At 42.1% G+C, this 19,226-nt stretch overlaps 1 protein-coding gene across 3 annotated transcripts in view; it reads left to right on the top strand.

Moving 5' to 3' along the window:
* The window catches only part of TOM1L1 (target of myb1 like 1 membrane trafficking protein), a 48,641-nt gene that overhangs the window by 27,771 nt on the left and 1,644 nt on the right, over window positions 1–19,226 (top strand). For all 3 annotated transcript variants that reach the window (XM_045835747.1, XM_045835746.1, XM_045835748.1), the window contains 7 exons: window positions 1,488–1,621; window positions 6,916–6,973; window positions 7,366–7,483; window positions 8,768–8,864; window positions 12,157–12,208; window positions 15,445–15,550; window positions 15,994–16,075. In XM_045835747.1, coding sequence (XP_045691703.1) covers window positions 1,488–1,621; window positions 6,916–6,973; window positions 7,366–7,483; window positions 8,768–8,864; window positions 12,157–12,208; window positions 15,445–15,550; window positions 15,994–16,075 — 647 coding nt within the window. The remainder of the gene's footprint in view (window positions 1–1,487; window positions 1,622–6,915; window positions 6,974–7,365; window positions 7,484–8,767; window positions 8,865–12,156; window positions 12,209–15,444; window positions 15,551–15,993; window positions 16,076–19,226) is intronic.

The following is a 19,226-nucleotide window of genomic DNA, read 5'->3' as shown; positions in this document are numbered from 1 at the left end:
TGTCTGCCTCGCTTTCTCCCCACTTTTCATTTTCCTTCGCCGTGTAAATACTTTGGTTGTGATTTTCTGTGGAGAGTAGTGGCTTCCACCTCTGAGTCTAAATGCCAGCTGGCAATGGTTTGATTTACTTATTTAGAGATTTCCTGTCAGAGTCTTGTAATAGATTGTTTGAGGTTCTAAATGGTTTTGTAACACGTACGTCTTTCAGCGGGGCTTTCTTAAGGGGAAAACTATCGGATGATGTAACAGGAGGGTGACTTCGCAAGTTCTGCTGCTTTCATTGTGAAAGGGGACACGTCCCTGCGGTTGTGCCCGATGCTAATATACTGTCACGTGGACAGATTCCAGCCAGGGTGGGTTTGAAGAAATATTATTATCAGTTTTATGCTCCTCAGGCTTATTTGGAGGTTTGCCTAGGACAGGGGTATCAAAATCATTTTCACCAGGGGCCGCATAAGCCTTGCAGTTGCCTTCAGAGGGCCGAATGTAATTTTAGGACAGTATACATGTAACTACTCCTTAGTAGTTAAGCAAGAGCTCAGCACTGCTGCTGGGTGGAAACAAGGTGCGGGGCCAGATAAAACAAGGTGGAGGGCCGGATTCCACCCTCCAGTCTTGTGTTTGCTACCCGTGTCCTAGGAGGAAGTTAAGGTGTAAGGCAGCAGTTTTTAAATGTCAGTATATATAAGGAACACTTGGGATACTTACTTAAAAAAAATGTAGATTCCCAGACCCTCAGCCTAAGAGATCCTGAATCAGCAAATCTGCCCTAGGTGCTTCTGAGGCTCACGGGCCACAGTTGGTTTGGGGAGTAGAGGCGTGGTTTACTGTGAGGATTCTGGGTGATTCAAAGAAAGATATTACCCATGACTCATTCTTCGTTCTGGCTCAGTTTGTCTTGGAACATGATGCTGGAGCTATACATTTTAAATGTTTACTTAAGTAAAGCATAATAGGAAAATCATGTTGCTGTAAATGTGTTTGAGCTATTCTTTCTTCCGCTGCCTCTAATAATACAAGTGCATTTTACGTTGTATGTCGTACATCATAGCTATAGAGCTCCTCATTATGTACATCTCATTTGATTTTAATGTCAACCCTTGAGACAGACGTGGCAAGTAGTATAATTTTCATGTATCAAATGAGAAAATTGAGATTGAGAAAACAAGTGATTTTTTTTCTTAATAGTACAGCTAGCTAATAAGCAATCCATCCCAAATTCCCATACTCTGCTTCTAATTTCTGTTCCTGCACCAATTTGTTCTTATGACACCTATTTTGATTTTTAGAGAAAAATATAATCATTTATAACTTCATTGCCTTCTGAGAGGAAGGGTGAGCTGTCCATAGTTAAATGCGTGGTAATCACTCATAGGTCACTCAAGGCAGAGGGAGGTGATCATAGGTGTATACAGATTGGCGAATCAGTTGTCTTTATAGAACATCCCTAAACATGGAAAAAGAAATCTCTCTCCTTTCTTGGACAGAAACTGTATAAGACGTGTCGCGAGATGCAGGAGCGGATCATGGACCTGCTTGTGGTGGTGGAGAATGAAGACGTAACTGTTGAGCTCATTCAAGTGAATGAGGATTTGAATAATGCCATCCTTGGATATGAGAGGTGAGCGGGCAGTGCGCCCTCCCCAGCCCTACCCCGAGTCTAGTTTCACCACCAGTCACTCAGCATTCTTACCAGAGCACCTAGAAGGTGAAAACCCAGGAAGATCCAGGACAAGTTCAGAACACGGCTGCCCAACCTCCCAAGATAGGGGATCTTGGTCCTGGCCTTCTGGGAACTTGTGATGTGGCTGGCAAGAAGGAGCCGCACCAGGGGTGTTGTTGGGGACTCTCGGGCAGCGTAAACCCCTGGCCTATGAGCGGGACCTGGATCTCATTCACTGACTGTTGTCTGCACCAAGCGCATCATAGGCTCTCAAACAGATGAAATGCTATCAGCAAAGCATCTCGGTAACAGTGAAATTGACCCTAAGCTTGAGATGGAGAAGAACAGGAAAAGAGAAGAGGGGAGAATATTTTATACGGAGAAAATAGTCTATGAAAAACCAGAGCAGCCAGTGAGGACATTTTTTATAGGAACATAGATTTAAAAAATTTGTTTTCATTCAGAAAAGAATGAAAGGAACATTTTTAAATATTCATAATTTTATCACTAATATTTTAGTTCTAAATTTTTTATATTTATGTTTCTATAGAGAACACCTACTTTATTTCTCCCTTGATTTTATTTACTGCATAACAAGCCTTGTGTATCCTGTGTTTCTAAATGCTTTCGGGAAACCTTTTTTTTTTGTTTTGTTTTTAGAGAGAGAGAGGGGAAGGGAGGGAGAAAGGGAAAGAAAAACATCAACGTGAGAGAGAAACATCAATCAGTTTCCTCTCGTACGCACCCTGACCGGGGACTGGGAGTCGAACTGGTGATCTTTCACTTTGCCAGATGATATCCAACCAACTGAGCCACACTATTCAGGGTGGAAACCATTATTTTTAACAGCTGCATGCTGCATAATGGCCCATGTTTCTCTCACCGTTCACTCGTTAGGGATTTACATTATTTCTAACTCATTTATCCATTCATCAAAAACTGTTCTGCTAACCTTATAGTAGGGAACCACCTTAAATCATAAATATCCACACTTGGAAATTGAAATAAATGCCCTGAAACAAAAGTACAGGAGGTCTATTTGGTGAGAATCGCAGTGGGACCCAGGCCAAGTGGGAAGAAGGAAGCTGCTCTGAGGAAGTGCCATTCAAGCTGAGAACTACGGGGCGAGTGGGAGTTGATCAAACGAGGAGCAGGGCCAGAGCAGGTGCAGGGTGCAAAGCCGTGGGAAAGTGCCCGAGGCCTGGGGGCAGCGTGCCCCCGGAACCCAGCCCCGAGGAGCTGCAGCATGCTTTGATTGACAGGTGGCTTTTTCTCAGCCTGAAAACATAGCTCCAGACAAGTCTCCTGATCTCTGTCCAAACCTCTCCCTAACCCTTCCTACTGTAGAAATTCTGCCGCCTCTGAGATTCCCACACTTTTCTAGATCCATGTTGCTTAGTGAGCACGCAGTTGGCATTTTGGGTGGGACAGTGTTCTCCCCCCACTCACTAAATGCCAGCGATTTCCTCCTAAAGAGGCCTTTGGAGACACCCTCAGGAGAACCGCCTCCATTGAGAATCACTGGGAATATGTACAGTGACTGTCTGTCCAACCAGCTGCTGAAGAATGAGCACCCTGGCAGAATAGTCCTGGATCAGATCTTCATGATTCCAGACAAGTTGTCTACATTTTCTAAGACTTAAGGTTTTTTTCCCGTTTGTTAAAGAGAATAGTACTACCTATTTGGAGGGATTTCTTTTGGAAATTAAATGAGATAATACATTTAAAAGCACCTAGTAGAGTGCTTTTTAAATTATTAAATTTCACTTCTTGTCTTGCTACTCTCTGTTAACATTTCCCTGAGCCTTTTAATTTATTGACAAGCCCCCCCCCGCCCCACACTGATTATGAATGAACCAAAAGAATCAGTGAAGTAAAACCCATAGCCATGAATAGCTCTTTGCTTCACTGTAGCGTGTTTACCGCCTGTCAGCAACAGCAGCCATTGATATAAAGAGACGACGGGCATCAACTTGAGGCTGCGAGCCCCGTGATCGGTGGTTGCTCAGCTCCAAACAAACTCCCAGTCTTTTGCCCTTTGTTTTCTCTGGCATAAATCTGTGGAAGCTAAAAAATACCTAAGGAAAACCACGTGGTTTTCCATAGAGTGCTGCCTTCTGGTTTTCATTTTGGAGAATTCTGTTACAGCCCATAAGACCAATGACTAAAAGCCTCCTCTGAAGGGGATGTGTGTTTGTTTGGTCTAGATGTCAGATTGCATTATGTCCACGAACGGCTCATTCTGATTCAGCTTCGAACCACGTGAGCCAAAAGCAACTGCAGTCACGAGACGGAAACCCTAAGTCTTAAGATTCCAAGTGAAATTCCTGCCTCTTGGAGAGAGACATCTGGTGTATTAGTTCCCTATAGCTGCTGTAACAAATTATCGCAAACTCAGCTTAAAACAATATAAACTCGCTACCTTACATTTCTGTGAGAGTCTGAATGGGTCTCATCAGGCTCTCATCAAGGTGTCAGCAGGGCCACCTTCCTTTTTGCAGGTCCTAGTGTCTCCTCTTTGTTCCCTAAACTTGTGCAGCTTCCCGAAGCTTCCCACTTCCCTTGGCCCATAACGCCTTTCCTCCATCTTGGAAGCCAACAGCATCTAGTTCAACAGTCTCAGCCTTACCAGTACCAGGGACCGGTTTCATGGGAGACAATTTTTTCATGAACCGGGATCAGGGAGGGATATCTTTATAGCCTGCCATCAGGTGCAGCTTAATTGTCCCTCACCACTCACTTATAGGGTTTTGATAAGAGTCTGCAAGCAATTCGTTTATTATGGTTTGTGCAGTCCAATCTCTCTGCTGATGATAATCTGTGTTTGAGCCGCTCCCCAGCACTGGAATCACGGCCTCAGATCATTAATCATTAGATGCTCATAAGGAGCATGCATCCTAGATCCCAGGCATGCAAAGTTCACAGTAGGCTTCGTGCTGCTACGAGAAGCCAATGGCACCTCTGATTCGACAGGAGCGGAGCTCAGGCAGTAATGCGAGTGCTGGGCAGCAACTGTAAATACAGATGAAGCTTTGCTCGCTCGCCCGCCGCTCACCTCCTGATGTGCAGCCAGTTCCTAACAGCCATGGACCAGTGCTGGTGGCCTGGAGGTTGGGGACTCGGGTCTAGTAGAGTCCTTCTCACATCGCATCACTCTTGCTTCCTCTCCTGCCTCCCTCTTCCACATTTAAGGACCTTTGTGATTACATTAAGCTCATCCACATAATCTCCAGGATAATCTTCATGTTGCAATCAGCTCACTGGCCACCTTCTTTCCATTTGCCACCTAACTGAACACATTTACTGTCCTATTGATTAGGGTTCGGGGATATTTGGTGGGGGGCATCATTCTGCTTATCATAATCTGTCCTCTGGTTCCCAAAGATTCATATCCATCCCGTATGCAAAATCCATCCACCCTGTTCCAGTGTCCCTGGAAGTCTCCACTCATCACCTCCAGGGAAGAGTTGTGCATATAAGGAAATGGAAATTTGTTCTTAAGGCTTGGTCCGTGAAGGGCGTTCAGACCCAACACATAACTAACTAGCACCTAAGAGGCCAGTGTCATATGTCGATGGAAACAGAAGACATGTGTTTTAGAAAGGGAAAAATCCTTAAAACCAAGTGCACGTTCAAATTCACTGTAAGCTTTTAGACTTCAAAGTGTTTAGGTTCACAGAGTCAGTGTGTTATAGTATTAACACCATGTTTCCAAAGCCAGTCTTAGTTTGCAAAGCATTTCCACATTCACCCACCTCTATTATCTCCTGATACCTTGCGCCTGAGAATAACTTTCGGGGGAAATGGTTCAGATGTCACTATTCTCTGTTAGCAGACGGAGAACAGAGGATCAGAAGTCACATCCATGGTCATATAGCTACTTGATACAATGCTGATACTTGAACCTTGACTTCTACCTTTAACTTTACTGTTCTTTCTAACCCGTTATTTTATTTGTTTGTTTGTTTGTTTAACTGCTCTTCCTTTACCCCCAGTGTACGAGCAGCATAAGCTTTTTTTTTAAGATTTTATTTATTTACTTTTAGAGAGGGAAGGGAGGGAGAAAGAGAGAGAGAGAAACATCAATGTGTGGTTGCTGGGGTCCGTGGCCTGCAACCCAGGCATGTGCCCTGACTGGGAATCGAACCTGTGATGCTTTGGTTCGCAGCCCATGCTCAATCCACTGAGGTACGCCAGCCAGGGCCAGCATAAACTTTTAAAAGCTATAAAAGGTTAGTATTGTTAGTAGGTATCAAGTGTCTTATATAAATGAAGATGAATAGTGAAAATTGAATAAGTGTATTTGGATTTTTTATGGAAAATCATAATGGCAAAATTGAGAACACTTTAAATATTTGAGAATAGTAAGAATAGTTAAATATGTGGTATGTTCATAAGATAAAATATGCAGCCTCTAGAAATTGTATTTCTGAATAACTAGAAAAATGCTTGCACAGTAATTGAATTCAGATACAGAATGATGTAAAGCATAGTTTTAACTAAGTTTAGAACAGGTTAATTTGCAGAAAAATAAACTGGAAGGAAGTACTGATGTTAATGATTGTTTCTCAGGTGATAGAAATGATAGGGACCATTTCTAGGTGGTGGAATTATTCTTATTTTTAATAGCTTTTCATTTTTGAGCAACTCCAGACCCCTAAGCCCTTCAACAAAGAGAAGGAACAAAGAGATAAAAGATGAAAAATCTGGAGGGGCAAAACCGTTTTTAGACCTGGCGCCCGAGGACATCGGAATACTTGGACACGAAAGTTCCACTGTCTGTAGGCTCTGCTACCAGTACCAGTGTTGGGGCACGGTACCCCACACCGACAAGCAGTTTATGGGATACCAGCTGGGCGTCCTAAAATTCTACTCAATTCTGACACAGTCTAACCCGAAATAGCAGCGGATGCCCCAGGTTCCGGGCTCATTCCATGAAACTGCCCACCCAGCCAGCCTCAGATGCATGGGAAAAGCCCAGGCTGCTCCCTTTGCTGCTGGCCCACTGGCTAGAAAGTGGAATTTCCACAACCTGCCCCCCAAGCACACAAACTTCCCTTTTACTGCTGTGTTCTCTAAGGACATCATTACCTCTGTAAACAGAAAAAAGTTACTACAGTACTTTATTGGGAATTGAGTGGTAATAAAGCTGATGGTCTTCGTTCCTAAATATTTGTGTATTAATAATTTAAATATTGTAGAATTTTCATATTCATATATTTTAAATATTTACATTTTTCTAATTCACACAGGTTTACTCGAAACCAACAAAGGATCTTGGAGCAAAATAATCAGAGGGAAAATGCCAATGTAAGTGAATAGAAATGTTACAAAATACATAATTGAATGGTTTACAAATTATACAGCGTGGAGCAAGGTTTATGTTAAAATAAGCTTTAAAAAAGAGGAGATATGCCTTAATGCCTGGGATGGTTTTGGTGGTATAGAGTATTGTCTCAATAACTTGATGTTATTCAGTTATTAATAAGAGGTCATAAGAAGATGCTCTCACTAAGCAGGAGCCCATGCAGATGGTGAGATACGAATTGGTACTCATGTTGCCTATTGAATGGAGAGTTCTCCCTCAAGATGCATCCATATAGGACCCTCTTTTCTCCAAAGGAAATCTCCTGGGGAGAAAGCTGTGATAAACTACCCGGCACAGTTTTTCCAAATTATGCTTTTGTTTGCTTTGTTTTCAGACTGCCAGTGAACCTTCTGCCCCATCCTGTGAGCTCGTTGACCTAAGTCCCAGCCCTCCGAATCATAGGGCCTCCCTGGAAGAGCTCAACACCATGAATGCTCAGCTTTCAGACCTAAGTAAGCAAGCTCCCGAGCCTTTTACACCAGCCGAAGGCCTTGCTGTGAAACAGTTCTCCTTGGTTTCATGATTAAATGCAACCAGAGAAGGGCTGAAGTCAGTTTGAACAGCACAACTGTATCATCAGGGAGTGTAATTTCTTGGTAGATGGTTGGGTCACACCCAGGACAGGAGTGACATGTGACTGGGGGAGGAAGTCCTTGAAAGCCATCCCATTGGCTTAGACTCACTCTCCTGGGATTCACGTGGCCTGCTTTATAGAGGTGGTTCAATCCCATGGCCGGTACTCTGAACCCACACACTACTGTCTTTGGGTGTCTCTGCCATTCTACAGCATCAGATAAGGGAATACTGGTTGTAGAGAAATTCAGGAACTGTGAGGCCTTATCCACGTGGTGGTGACATTTAGAGGAGAAAACACAGGCTTTTCGGTCAGAGGAGTCCACGTTGAAATCCCAGTTCTGCCACCTCTTAGCCACCTACCCTCTGAGACTTTCCTACCTTATAAAGGAAAAACAGTGTTTACGTGAATGGGTTTCTGTGAAGGTAAATGAATAATGTTTACAAAATGCATTGTTAGCTTGGGGTTACCTATCTTATCTATCTTATTTGTTATCTCCTACTATCCTTATTCCCAAAAAATTTGGGTAAATGACAAAATAAGGATGATTAAAAAAAAGGTTGAAGTCCAGAAGTTTTCGCCAAACTAAAATCAGTTTATTTTTTCCCTTAGGTTAGAAAGTTTTTCCAGAGTCAAAATATTTGGATTTGTGGTTGTCTTAAAACTTCCTTTATTTCTGACATGTTGGGCTGCTTGCTTATGTAGACCAATGGGATGTGTGGAGTCTGATACATTGAAGAGTTTTCTTGAGTTTTTATCAGGCATTTTTTGGCGTGAGGGCGGGGATATTATTCTCTTTGGGGTGTCTCACTTAAGATGGGAAGTTAAGAGTTTGGGGAGGTGAGGGTAGAACTCTGTGTATAGAAATAGAGTTTTGCTTTTGAAGTTGGTAGAACAAGGCACATAAAATGCCTTTCATTCCTGATCAGCTTGAGATTTTATAAAACCCAGTACAGTAACATCTGCTACCTTTTCAACAACCTCTCTTTGTGGCAGGAAATTTCTCTTTCCAATCACCCTAAAATGAGGCTCTTCAATTTCTATTTGAGAATGCTTTATGATGACTGAATTTTCTCTCTCTCTCTCAATACTGTGGAAAAGGCAACAGAACAAGTTGCTGACAGAATGTTTCGAATCCAAACAAGTCCAATTTGTGTCCTAGGTTTCAGCTCTCCACGTCCTCTTGTAACCAACAACCTGCAATCCAGTGTTCACCCACAGGAAGATTTTCTAGCCTTGGGAAACACAGAAACAGCCCTGTAAGTATGCCAGTCCCACTCCGGGCCTAACACCATCTCGCTCTGCTCCTTGCCTCAGGAAGCATGATGTGACAGGAAAACTAGAGACTTCAGAATCAGACCGACCTGAGTGGGGGGCTCAGCACTGCTTCTTCCTACTAACTGTGCAACCCTGGATAAGATACTTACCTAGACTGAGCCTTCAGTTTCTTCTAAGACTGCTTCCTAGAATTCTTACAAAGATCCTGTGAGATGCTGGCTGTACCTCCTAATACAGCATTGGTAGATAATAAGCTTCCAATAAATTGTCTCTGTTTCTGTTATTTTTAAAGTGACAACACAAAGTAGAGGAAATACAATGACAAAGGAAGGGGGAGAGAAGTGAGGTTCAAAATCATTCAGCATAGTGGCCACACCAATTACCAAGGACTTGCTATGTGCCAGGCACTTTGCTGAGCTGTTTTTGTTTATTGCATTTAATCTCTGCAAAAGATTTCTTGGGTCAGTGCTATTAACTGTCATTCTCATTTTACAGGAGGAAAGGCTGAAATTTAGGGACTAGAACTTGCCCAAATTCATATAGCTATTTAAATAGTGGTTCTCGCTAATAGTTGCATATTTTACTCAGAGATCCCCTGGATTTCATACTTTGGCGCGCATGAAAATCACTTGTGTGTATCGAACGGTAAAGTTTCTGGCCCCTAGAAATTCTAATTCAGCAGTAGAGGTGAAATCAACCATCCAGATGTCTCCTGGTCTTGAGATTTTCCCACTCCTCTGTGTTTGCAGTTTAATTTGTTCATTACGGAACAGATGAATGGTAATAGTAGGGCCCCTTGGAGACAGTGATGATGGGATCAAGTCATAGGTCATATTTATAGCCTGCTTACTATCAGGCAACAGACTAAGAAGAATAAGAGAAGCCTATTAATTTCTTGCTAGCTCTCCCAGTAGGTACCCCATCTTTCTCATTTCCAATGAAGATACCAAGGCTGAGGACGATTAACTTGCCAAAGGTTACCCTTATGGTAAAATTGACACCCCGCCCTTTTTCTGGGTGTTCAGTTCCATGGATTCTAACAAGTACATAGATTCATATAATCACCACTGCAGTCAGGATACTGACTAGTTCCATCAGACCAAAAAACCCCCTTGAACTGTTCCTCTATCATCTACCCTCCCCAACCTCAGCAACCATCGGTCTGTTCTCATCACTATAGTTTTGTCTTTTGGAGAATGCTTTCCAAATGGAATCATACAGTATATAGTTCTTGATATAAAAAAATTGGCATTTGCTTTATGTATTTGAAGCTGTTACAAGTGATGAATATGCATTTAGGATTGTTCTAGATTCTTGGTGAATTGACCCTTTGATCATTTTGTAATGTCCCCCTTTGTCCCTTGTAAATTTCTTGGCCCTGATATCTACTTTGGTATTACTATGGCCACTCTAGCATTCTTTCAATCAGTGTTTGTGTGGTATCTCTTGTTCCATCTCTGTACTGTTAACTATATCAGAATATTTGGAGTGAGTTTCTTGTAGATAGCAGGTAGTTGTGTCATGCATTTTTATGTATTCTCATCATTTCTGTCTTCAAGCGGTAATGTTAGACCCTTTCCATGTAATGTAATTATATGTTTGAATTAGGATCTACCATTGTGTAATGTTTTCTGTTTGTTCCTTTTTTCCCTCTGTTTCCTGCATACTTTTGGGTTATGTGAATGTTTTCAGTACTCCGTCTTATCTGCTGTGATCTTCGTGTAGTTTCTATATGGGGCAGGGGCCGGTTGCTCCAGGGTTTGCCATGTACAGAACTTAAGTCTGCCTAGAACCAGCATTTGACCCCTTGAAGGGAAAGGTAGAAACCTATCACCATGTAGATCCCCCATTTAAATTACAGTTATCACATATATGACATCTGTATACATAGAAAAAAAACTACCACTAGACAATGTTATGATTTTTGCTCACAACCCACAAATGTGTATTTCAAACCACTCTTCAGGAAGAGACACATAGTCTATTGTATTGATGCAATATTTACCGTTTCTCTTGCTCTTGCATTTTGTTCCAGTATAATTTCCCTTCTCCCCAAAGAATTTCCTTTAGCCCTTCTCTTATAGCAGGTCAATCAGCAGTGGAAATCTTTTAGTTTGACTTCACTCCAGTATGTCTTTATTTCGTATTTGTTCCTGAAGCGTTTTTTTGCTGGATCTAGAATTCTGGGTTAATGGTTCGGTTTTTTTCCAGCAGTATTTAAACTCCACTCTCTTCTGACCTAAATGGTTTCTAATGAGAAACCTGCGTTTATTCAAATTGTTGTTCCCTGTAGATTCTGTGTTGTTTTCTCTGCCGGTGCTTTCAAGAACTTTTTCCCCCTAATTTTGAACAGTTGGATTATGAAATGTCTAGGCATGGATTTCAGTTTATTCTGTCTTGGGTTTACTGAGTGTATTAGTTTCCTATGGATACTGTAAAAAAAAAAATTACCACAGACTGGATGGTTTAACACCACAGGAATTTACTTTCTGAGTTCTGGAGGCTAAAATTCTGACATTCAGCAGGGCCACACAACAGGGTTTTTAGGGGAAAAGCCATTCTCTGTCCCTTTCATACTCTGGCGACCATTGGCACTCCTTGGCTTGGTTCCACACCACTCCGCCTTCTGCCTCCACCTGCACACTTCCCTCTCCTGTCTAAAATCTTCACTGCTTTTCTCTCTCAAGCTCGCTTGTCATTGCAGAGTAGGGCCCCTTTGAATAACGCAGAATGATATTGTCGTCGTCTTAGACTCCTTAACTTAAATACATCTGCAGAGACCCTTTATCCAAATGAGGTGACATTCACAGGCTCAAATAGTTGCCCCATGCATCCATTCTGTCCAGGTATTCTAGGTGCATTTAGTGGGAGAGGCAAGACAAAGTGTGTTTCCTCCAACTTACCCAGAACCAGAACGCTCCCACTTCCTTCCCAGTCCCTGCTCTGCATCACCTCTCATCCTTTGGGAAAGGATAGTGCGGTAGCTGCTAGGACAGAAAGACCGAAGGCTCTGTTCTTACTAGTGCCTATGCATACTTCAGAGTCCCAGGGCCCCCACTGCCAAGGGACAATGCTGTCTTTTCTCTCTTTGGTACCTGGGCATCATGACCTGGTGGGCACCAAAACCAGCTGGGATTGTTTTTTAAAATTAATACTTTTGTACAGTCTGAAGGTACATTATACTTCTTGTTTTTAGACCAGGAAAGTCTCCTTACTTTTTGCATTTGTGTTCTCACTGTAGGGTAATCATGCTGTGTTATCACACTATCCTAGGTCTGCCCAAAGGACCGGCCAAAACCTCGCCACAGATCATACATACGAGAGCGTAAGTGATGAACCCTTCACTGGCAGTGCGCCTAGTCAGATTAGCATGGCCAAAAAGGAACTCCTGGTCATTAATTCTAATGTTCTTCTCATTGTTGCCTTGTATTTATAATGTATTGATATAGCCCTTGTTAGGGCTTTTCCTTATTGTTTACTCTTTTAATTTTCTACATTACAGTTGACATACAATATTATATTTGTTTCAGATATACAACATAGTGAGTAGACATTTCTTTAACTTACAAGGTGATCGATCGCCCTGATTAAGTCTGGTACCCGTCTGACACCATATGTAGTAATTACAGCATTATTGACCAACGTCCCTATGCTGTACTTTACATCTCCATGACTGTTGGTGCAATTGGCAATTTGTACTTCCTAGTCCCCTCCCCCTTTTCACCCATCCCTTCCTTCTGGCTACCATCAAAATGTTCTCTGAATCTGAGTTTGTTTCTTTCGCTTGTTGTTTAGATTTCATATATAAGTGAAAGCATATGGTATTTGTCTTCTTTCTGTCTGACTTATTTATAGATGAATAGATAAAGAGGAAGTGGTACATTTACGCCATGGAAAATTACATACCTGTAAAAAAAAGAATGAAATCTCACCTTTGCGACAACATGAGTGGAACTACAGGGTATTACACTAAGTGAAATAAGTCAGACAAAGTCTTTTAAATCTTTTAAGATAAACAAGTTGCATCTCCCTTCTGTTAGAAGGATGACAAAGGACCAGAATTCCTCTAGTGTTGTTCGTATTTGTTGCCCCTACTTCTTGGTTCCGGTCCTTTGACAAACTTCACAGGTTGTCACCACTCTACCCTCTTAATGAGGTCAGCAGTGACCTCACTGCTGAATCTAGTACTGCAGTTTTCAGTCCTCCTCTTACCCGATTTGTCAGCAGCCCGTGATGACATCACTTACTTCCTCCTCTTTGGCATATATGGCTGTTGGGCGCCACTCTTTCCGGATCTTTTCTCATCTCCTTCACTTTCATCCCAGCCCGAGCTTCCAACCTGCCCTTTCTGCCGTCTTTTCCTCCTCAGCAAATGACCACACCACTATTTCAGTTGCTCAGGTCAAAAACCTTGGAAAGTAGTGCTTGACCCTCTATATTTTTACCCTTTACCTTCAAAGTATATCCATTATCCCAGCCACTCTCTCTTTTTGTAAATTGTCTTTTATTGATTATGCTATTAGGGTTGTCCCAATTTTCCCCCTTTGCCTCGTCTCCACCCAGCACCCCCCCCGCCCCAGGCAATCCCCACACCACTGTTCATATCCACGGGTCATGCATGTAAGTTCTTTGGCTGCTCCGTTTCCTGCACTGTACATTACCTTCACGTGCACACCCCAGGCTAAGCCACCAGGTGGATGCTGCAGTGGTTTCCTAAGGGCTGCCCTGCTTCATGTTGCGCGTGGGTCACCGGCCAGCAGTGACCACGGAACGCTGTGGATGGCTCGACAGTAAACACGCGAGAAAAAACAACACATGCACAGAGACAAACTAGTTTCTGTGGGGAAGTAGGGACAGAATGGCCACCCCCCCTAGTGGGGAGCGCGCTGATTTACCGTCCATACCTGCTTTTATTAGGCTCATGCTACATAATAACTCAGGTAAAGTACAATACTCATTAGGGGAAGTAAGGAACTATAGAAAACAAAGAACTCTGCCGGTCTATTGAGTTGGGGGTCAAAGAGCTGTAAGACTGAGGAACAAACTAGCTTCCTCCTAAGACCCTTCTCATTCAACTGAGAGCATTCTGAACAAAGAAGGTTTCACAGTAATTTACATGTTCTTCCTTAGGCCTGATCACCCAGGGAATCCGCACTTCTCAGTACCGAGCTGCACCACCCTGTCATTGTTTTAGGCTTAGGTGGAGCAAGGGAACTAAGGCAACCAAAAGATAAGGAGATTTTCTCCCAGACGCTGAGAACTCAGGCTTTGTCAAAGCCGAGGAGCGAGGGTCCATCACCCCCTTTTGCTGCAGCCCCCCAAGTCCTTCTTTGGGGGGGCCTCCCAAAGTGATCGTGCCTGGCTTAGGTCGTTTCCCCCGTGGGGAATCTTACCCGTCTTTGGCTAACCGACCAAGCTTTTTGGGGTTCAGCAGCAGAAGCAGCATTCCTGCCAGGGAGATGAGCTTTTGTCTCCTTGCTGGCTTACGGTTCCAAGGGCGTTCCCTTAGCCTTAGCTAGGCGGGAGTTTCAGCCTCTGATACCAGTCAGGGCGGTTCCCAACAGCTTCAGCCTTCACCCGCTCTCCACTCCCACCTGCCACCACACAACCTAGTCTCAAAAACCAGAGCTGTCTTTCTTAAAAAGTCAAGTCACGTGATGTCACCTACCTGCTCTAAACCCATCCATGGTTTTCCTCCTCGATCCATTTTATTAAGTAAAAGCCTGGAATGCTGATCTGATCCCCGCTCCGTTACCTTGCCAACCTCACTTCTCCCCTCTCTCCTCCCTTGGCTCACTCGACTCCTGCCACACTGACCTCCACTGCTTCAGGACACGTGACCTCAAGTGCGCCTCCGGTCATCACAGGGCAGCTCCAGAGTCAGGGCTCCGCTCACTGTCTGCGGCGGGAAGGCATTCCCCACCCACTGTGATCCAAGTGGTAGCCACCCCGCCCACCCCAGTCTCTCCTGCCCAATTGCCCTTTTCCCTTAGAAGACTTACCATCCGACATCTGTGTACATTTGCTGATCGTCTGCCGCATTTTATTTATTGCTCTACTTACAGTGCCTGGCATCCAGTAGGTGCCCAGGACATATTTATGCAACAAATAAGGAAAATTGCAAGAAAGATATTTCTAATTGAGACTTTTAATCTTTATTAGTTCTTTTCAAATGCCATCACTTTATACCTTTCTATGGGGTGAAGATAATTTTTTTTCCTGTTTGAGGCTGAGATTTTATATTTAGTGTAAAACAACAGAATCTGGATTGAGCTATAGATTCTTGCTTTTATTTTTTTAAAGCAAACATCTATTTTTTTTTAATTTTACATGGGAATGAGGTGCAATGGGCACAAAGCCAGACAGAAAAGCAGTCAATTGTATAAGTGGTTATTAACTAAAAAACTAAATAGTTCGTAAGTACTACTTCTTGTCCAGTAGAGTATATGATTCGTGGAATAGTGCCACTTGAAAGCTTAGGAATCTAAATAATAATAATAATAACAACAACAACAGCAGCAGTGTAGAATGTTTATGTGAATATGCACTTTCTTGTTTCAGGTTCCAGACTATTTAAATACAACATTACTACACCCAGTGAGTCTGCAGACCACTCCAACCACACCATCTAACCAGAGGCGGCCAGCCTTGCCTGGCAATCATCCAGGTACTCAAGATGCTATCGTTTGCATAAGGAAAAATTGTGAGAATAAATGAGTCTGCCGGAGATTTATTGGTAATTGAAAATAAACATATAGAGGAAAAATGAGAGGAGTGTATTTGCGTTTTTCAGTTCCATGATGTAAACTCAGGAAAAATACCATTAAGAATGACATTAGGAAGTTGTAAAAAAGGCTCGCATTGTGCTGAATATTGAATTTTGAGCACTGAGGGAAAATGAACCTTTAGTTGAAGTTTGAAATCATTTTGTTATGGAGGTTTGCTGCACATGGGAGTGGTATTAGAACACCAGTGTATTTGTTTTTGGTTGTCAGTGTCTGTCAGTATCTTATGTTTGAAATCTGAATCATAAAGAGGATACTAATTGTGCATATTTCCTCAAAAAGCACAATGTGTGTTTACTACCTTTATTTTCTTTTTTGCCTAAAGCCATGGCAAAGAATGATCTCCAGCCACCCAATTACTTCGAGGTAATGGAGTTTGATCCCTTAGCTCCTGCCGTCACTACAGAGTAAGTCATTTACATAATGATTAACTTATTTTTTTGTCTAGGTTCCCTGTGGTAGCAGAGCTAACAGGGCCTGCCTATACATTTAGCTTTGTTTAGGTCTTGGCACAAATTGATGACCTTATTAAAAATGACTTATGAGGTTTTGTGGAAGCTGTTGCTCTTAATGGTCTTACCATTCTTAGCCTTGTGAGTGAAAAATAAAAAGGCTGGGGTTGCACATTAAGAAATCACTGGAACCGTCATGTGCATTAATGGACTCCTCGTAGACGCCCTGGCAGAAAGGCAGGTTGTCCCCAGCCCGAGAAGGGCACTAGTCAGTGATTAACGACACAGCAACACCACATGGGTGGCATATTTTAGCTATTCTTTGACTCCTAATCCCCAAAAATCTCATGTAAAAACTTTTTAGTTTTTACTACATATGACTATAACGTGCTTAAAATAGATTAATAAAGTATTCGCGTAAAAATAAGTTGAAATCCTTAAAGCACTGTTATTTTATGAGTTCCTATTAGTCAAGTGTATATATCGAAGGTTCATTAGAGCTTTAATATACTTTGATTGACTGAAGGTTGCCCCCCAAATCATTAAGAATGATGAAGCAAGTTTATGGAAATCACTGTTCAGAAACTGGCAGCCTGCAGGCAGTATCTTTGCTGACAGCTGTGTTTTGTTGAACCTGTGCAGAATTTAAAATAATGCATTTTAAAATTAATTGCCAGCAGTTACGCACTGGGACATTAAAAAAAAAAAGACTACTTGGACCTCTGGATGCTTTTAGATGCTAGGACTGCATTTTTACACGCTAGCCATAGGCTGGGGCTGAGGAGTGGCTGCCTCCTTAAGATTAGGCGGGTTCTGCCGCCCACCAGGCCCCCTCCACTAGGCCCCTCCACCTGTTCATTCGACCTCCCTGGCACTGTGTAGGCATTTGAGGTTTCAACGCCTGGTTTAAACCCTCAGTGTATACCAATCCATTTAGGAATAATTAATGGATAAATCTTAATAGGCTTAGGTGCTCATTAAGTATTTTTTCCTAACAGGATTTGAAATTTCCCTGGGTCCTTCTGCCTGATAAAATATCACTGAATGTATTAGTGTTTAAGGAATTAGAAATCGGTTAAAGTAGGTATGCTGTCCAGAAACTGTTTTTTGTGGGGTTTTTTTATCTGTTTCTGTTATGCAAATAGGAACTGGGAAACCTGATTAAATTCTAGTTACTTAGGAGGCTGTTATAAGTACATATGACAGTGCAACAGATATTAAAGGTGAGACGCAGTTAAAAGCTGGAGAAATGAGGCTTAGGAATTCTGTAGTTCTTCCTTTCTCCAGGGGTAAGTATATCTCCATTCCTTTGAAAGTCGCATGAAATCCAAGGAACTTCTCAGGAGAAGCCCAAAATCTTGCAGAGAAGTCTTGAGATTTTCCCGTCACTGGTTGTCCATGAACCCCAGGTTAAGAATTTCAGAACAGTATTTATGAGGATATATACATACACACACACACACACACACACACACACACACACGATTCATTCAACAAATGCACTGAACATTGACAACAATGAAGGCCTAATTTATCACGTTGAACAAGAACACACTCCCTGTCCTCAAGGAGGTTAAATCTAGTGTGGAGGCAGACATTAAATCAGCAGGCAAACATGTATTTACAATAGGTATGAATGGTATGAAATAATACAGTGTCTTGATATCGTGTATAACAGGAAGAACTAATTTACATGAGCATTAGAGAAAGCTTAATGAAGTGACATTAAAGTTGAGAGCTGTAATTGTTTTTTGAGTCAAGTGACAAGTTTAGGAATCAGTGTTGGAGGCCCAGGGGAACAGCTGGTACAAGGGCTCTGAGAAGAGGTTTGGCACCTTCAAGGGAATGGAAAAGCCACAGCCAAGAGCAGAGAGAGCAACAGGGAACCTATTAGCAAATGTGGAACTTGCAATTTGGAAACCAAAGAGAGAGGGAGTGCACGACTATGATGAACATCACTGACAGGGCAAGGAAAATGAAGATTGAAAACTAGATGATGGATTACGTAAGAGGAAATTGTTTGTGATTTTAGTAACAGCCACATTGATGGATGGATGGGGACAGAGGCCAAACGTCAGTGCACTGATAAGTAAGAGTGGAGTAGCAACAGTAAGTGCAGATGACACTAGAAACTTCAACACGAAGGGATGCTGGAAAGTGGTTTGGCAGCCAGAGGGTCACTGACAGGGGATTGAGGACCGTACTGTTGATGCTGGAGCATCTGTGAATGCTCAGGGGTAAGACCCAGTAGACAGGGAGAGGTTTGAGATTCAGTTACGGAAGGGGGACAACCAAAGGAAGTTCAGTGTTTGAGAAGTCAGGGTTAGATGGGGTCACAGTAGATGATGATGCAGATGAAAACAAACTTGAAGACTCAGTGATGGGAAGAGGAGGAAGTTTCCAAAATCAAGGCATTTAATTTATTAAGAAGTGGGGTTTCTGACTCACTGATAGGGATATCAGAGACTTGAAAGTGAAGGAGGTTGAAACAGTGGAGGGAAACTTAATACTATCTGGACTATGGTGGGGCCTCATGCTGTTGATGAGCGAGGCTTCACAGTGCTGTGATTTTTATGAGATTTTTCTTCAGCTATGTATTACTGTATCATATGAATGTCATGTTTATAGACATATTTTCCAGCCACAGATATGACAGATACAAAGAACTGTATGAAAGATGTCATACAAAAATTATTATATATAAAGTACAAAGATGACTGAAGCTAAAGGTGGCTCAGGAGGTTGGACTGTAAAAACACAGGTTAAATAGGCTGTACTCAGTATATTTAAAAATTTTTTTTTTAATTCGAACATTTATTCATGAAGTCGTTTTTCTATTTATTATATTTATTGCATTTAAATTTGGGGGGAAATTGACAATCTATTTAAGGACAAATGAGGCTAACCTTTCTTTTTTTTTTGAGAACTGTTAGGTATCTATATATTTTCTTTTTTTTTTAATGTTTTAAAACCAGGGAAAGGTGAACAATTTTTCCTTTTTTTGTTTTTGCAGAGAGAAAAGGTTTTATTCACTTTCCAAGAGTGGAAAGGGGCATTTTGTTGAGAGATACACCAACCTCATTTTTTTTAAAGCAGAAGCAAACTG

The sequence above is a fragment of the Phyllostomus hastatus genome, unplaced genomic scaffold (assembly GCF_019186645.2).
Source record: "Phyllostomus hastatus isolate PE091 unplaced genomic scaffold, TTU_PhHast_1.1 phas_contig_210, whole genome shotgun sequence".
NCBI classification, from domain to species: Eukaryota; Metazoa; Chordata; class Mammalia; order Chiroptera; family Phyllostomidae; genus Phyllostomus; species Phyllostomus hastatus.
Note: the sequence above shows the minus strand (reverse complement) of the source record. Positions and strands in the feature narration are given on the sequence as shown.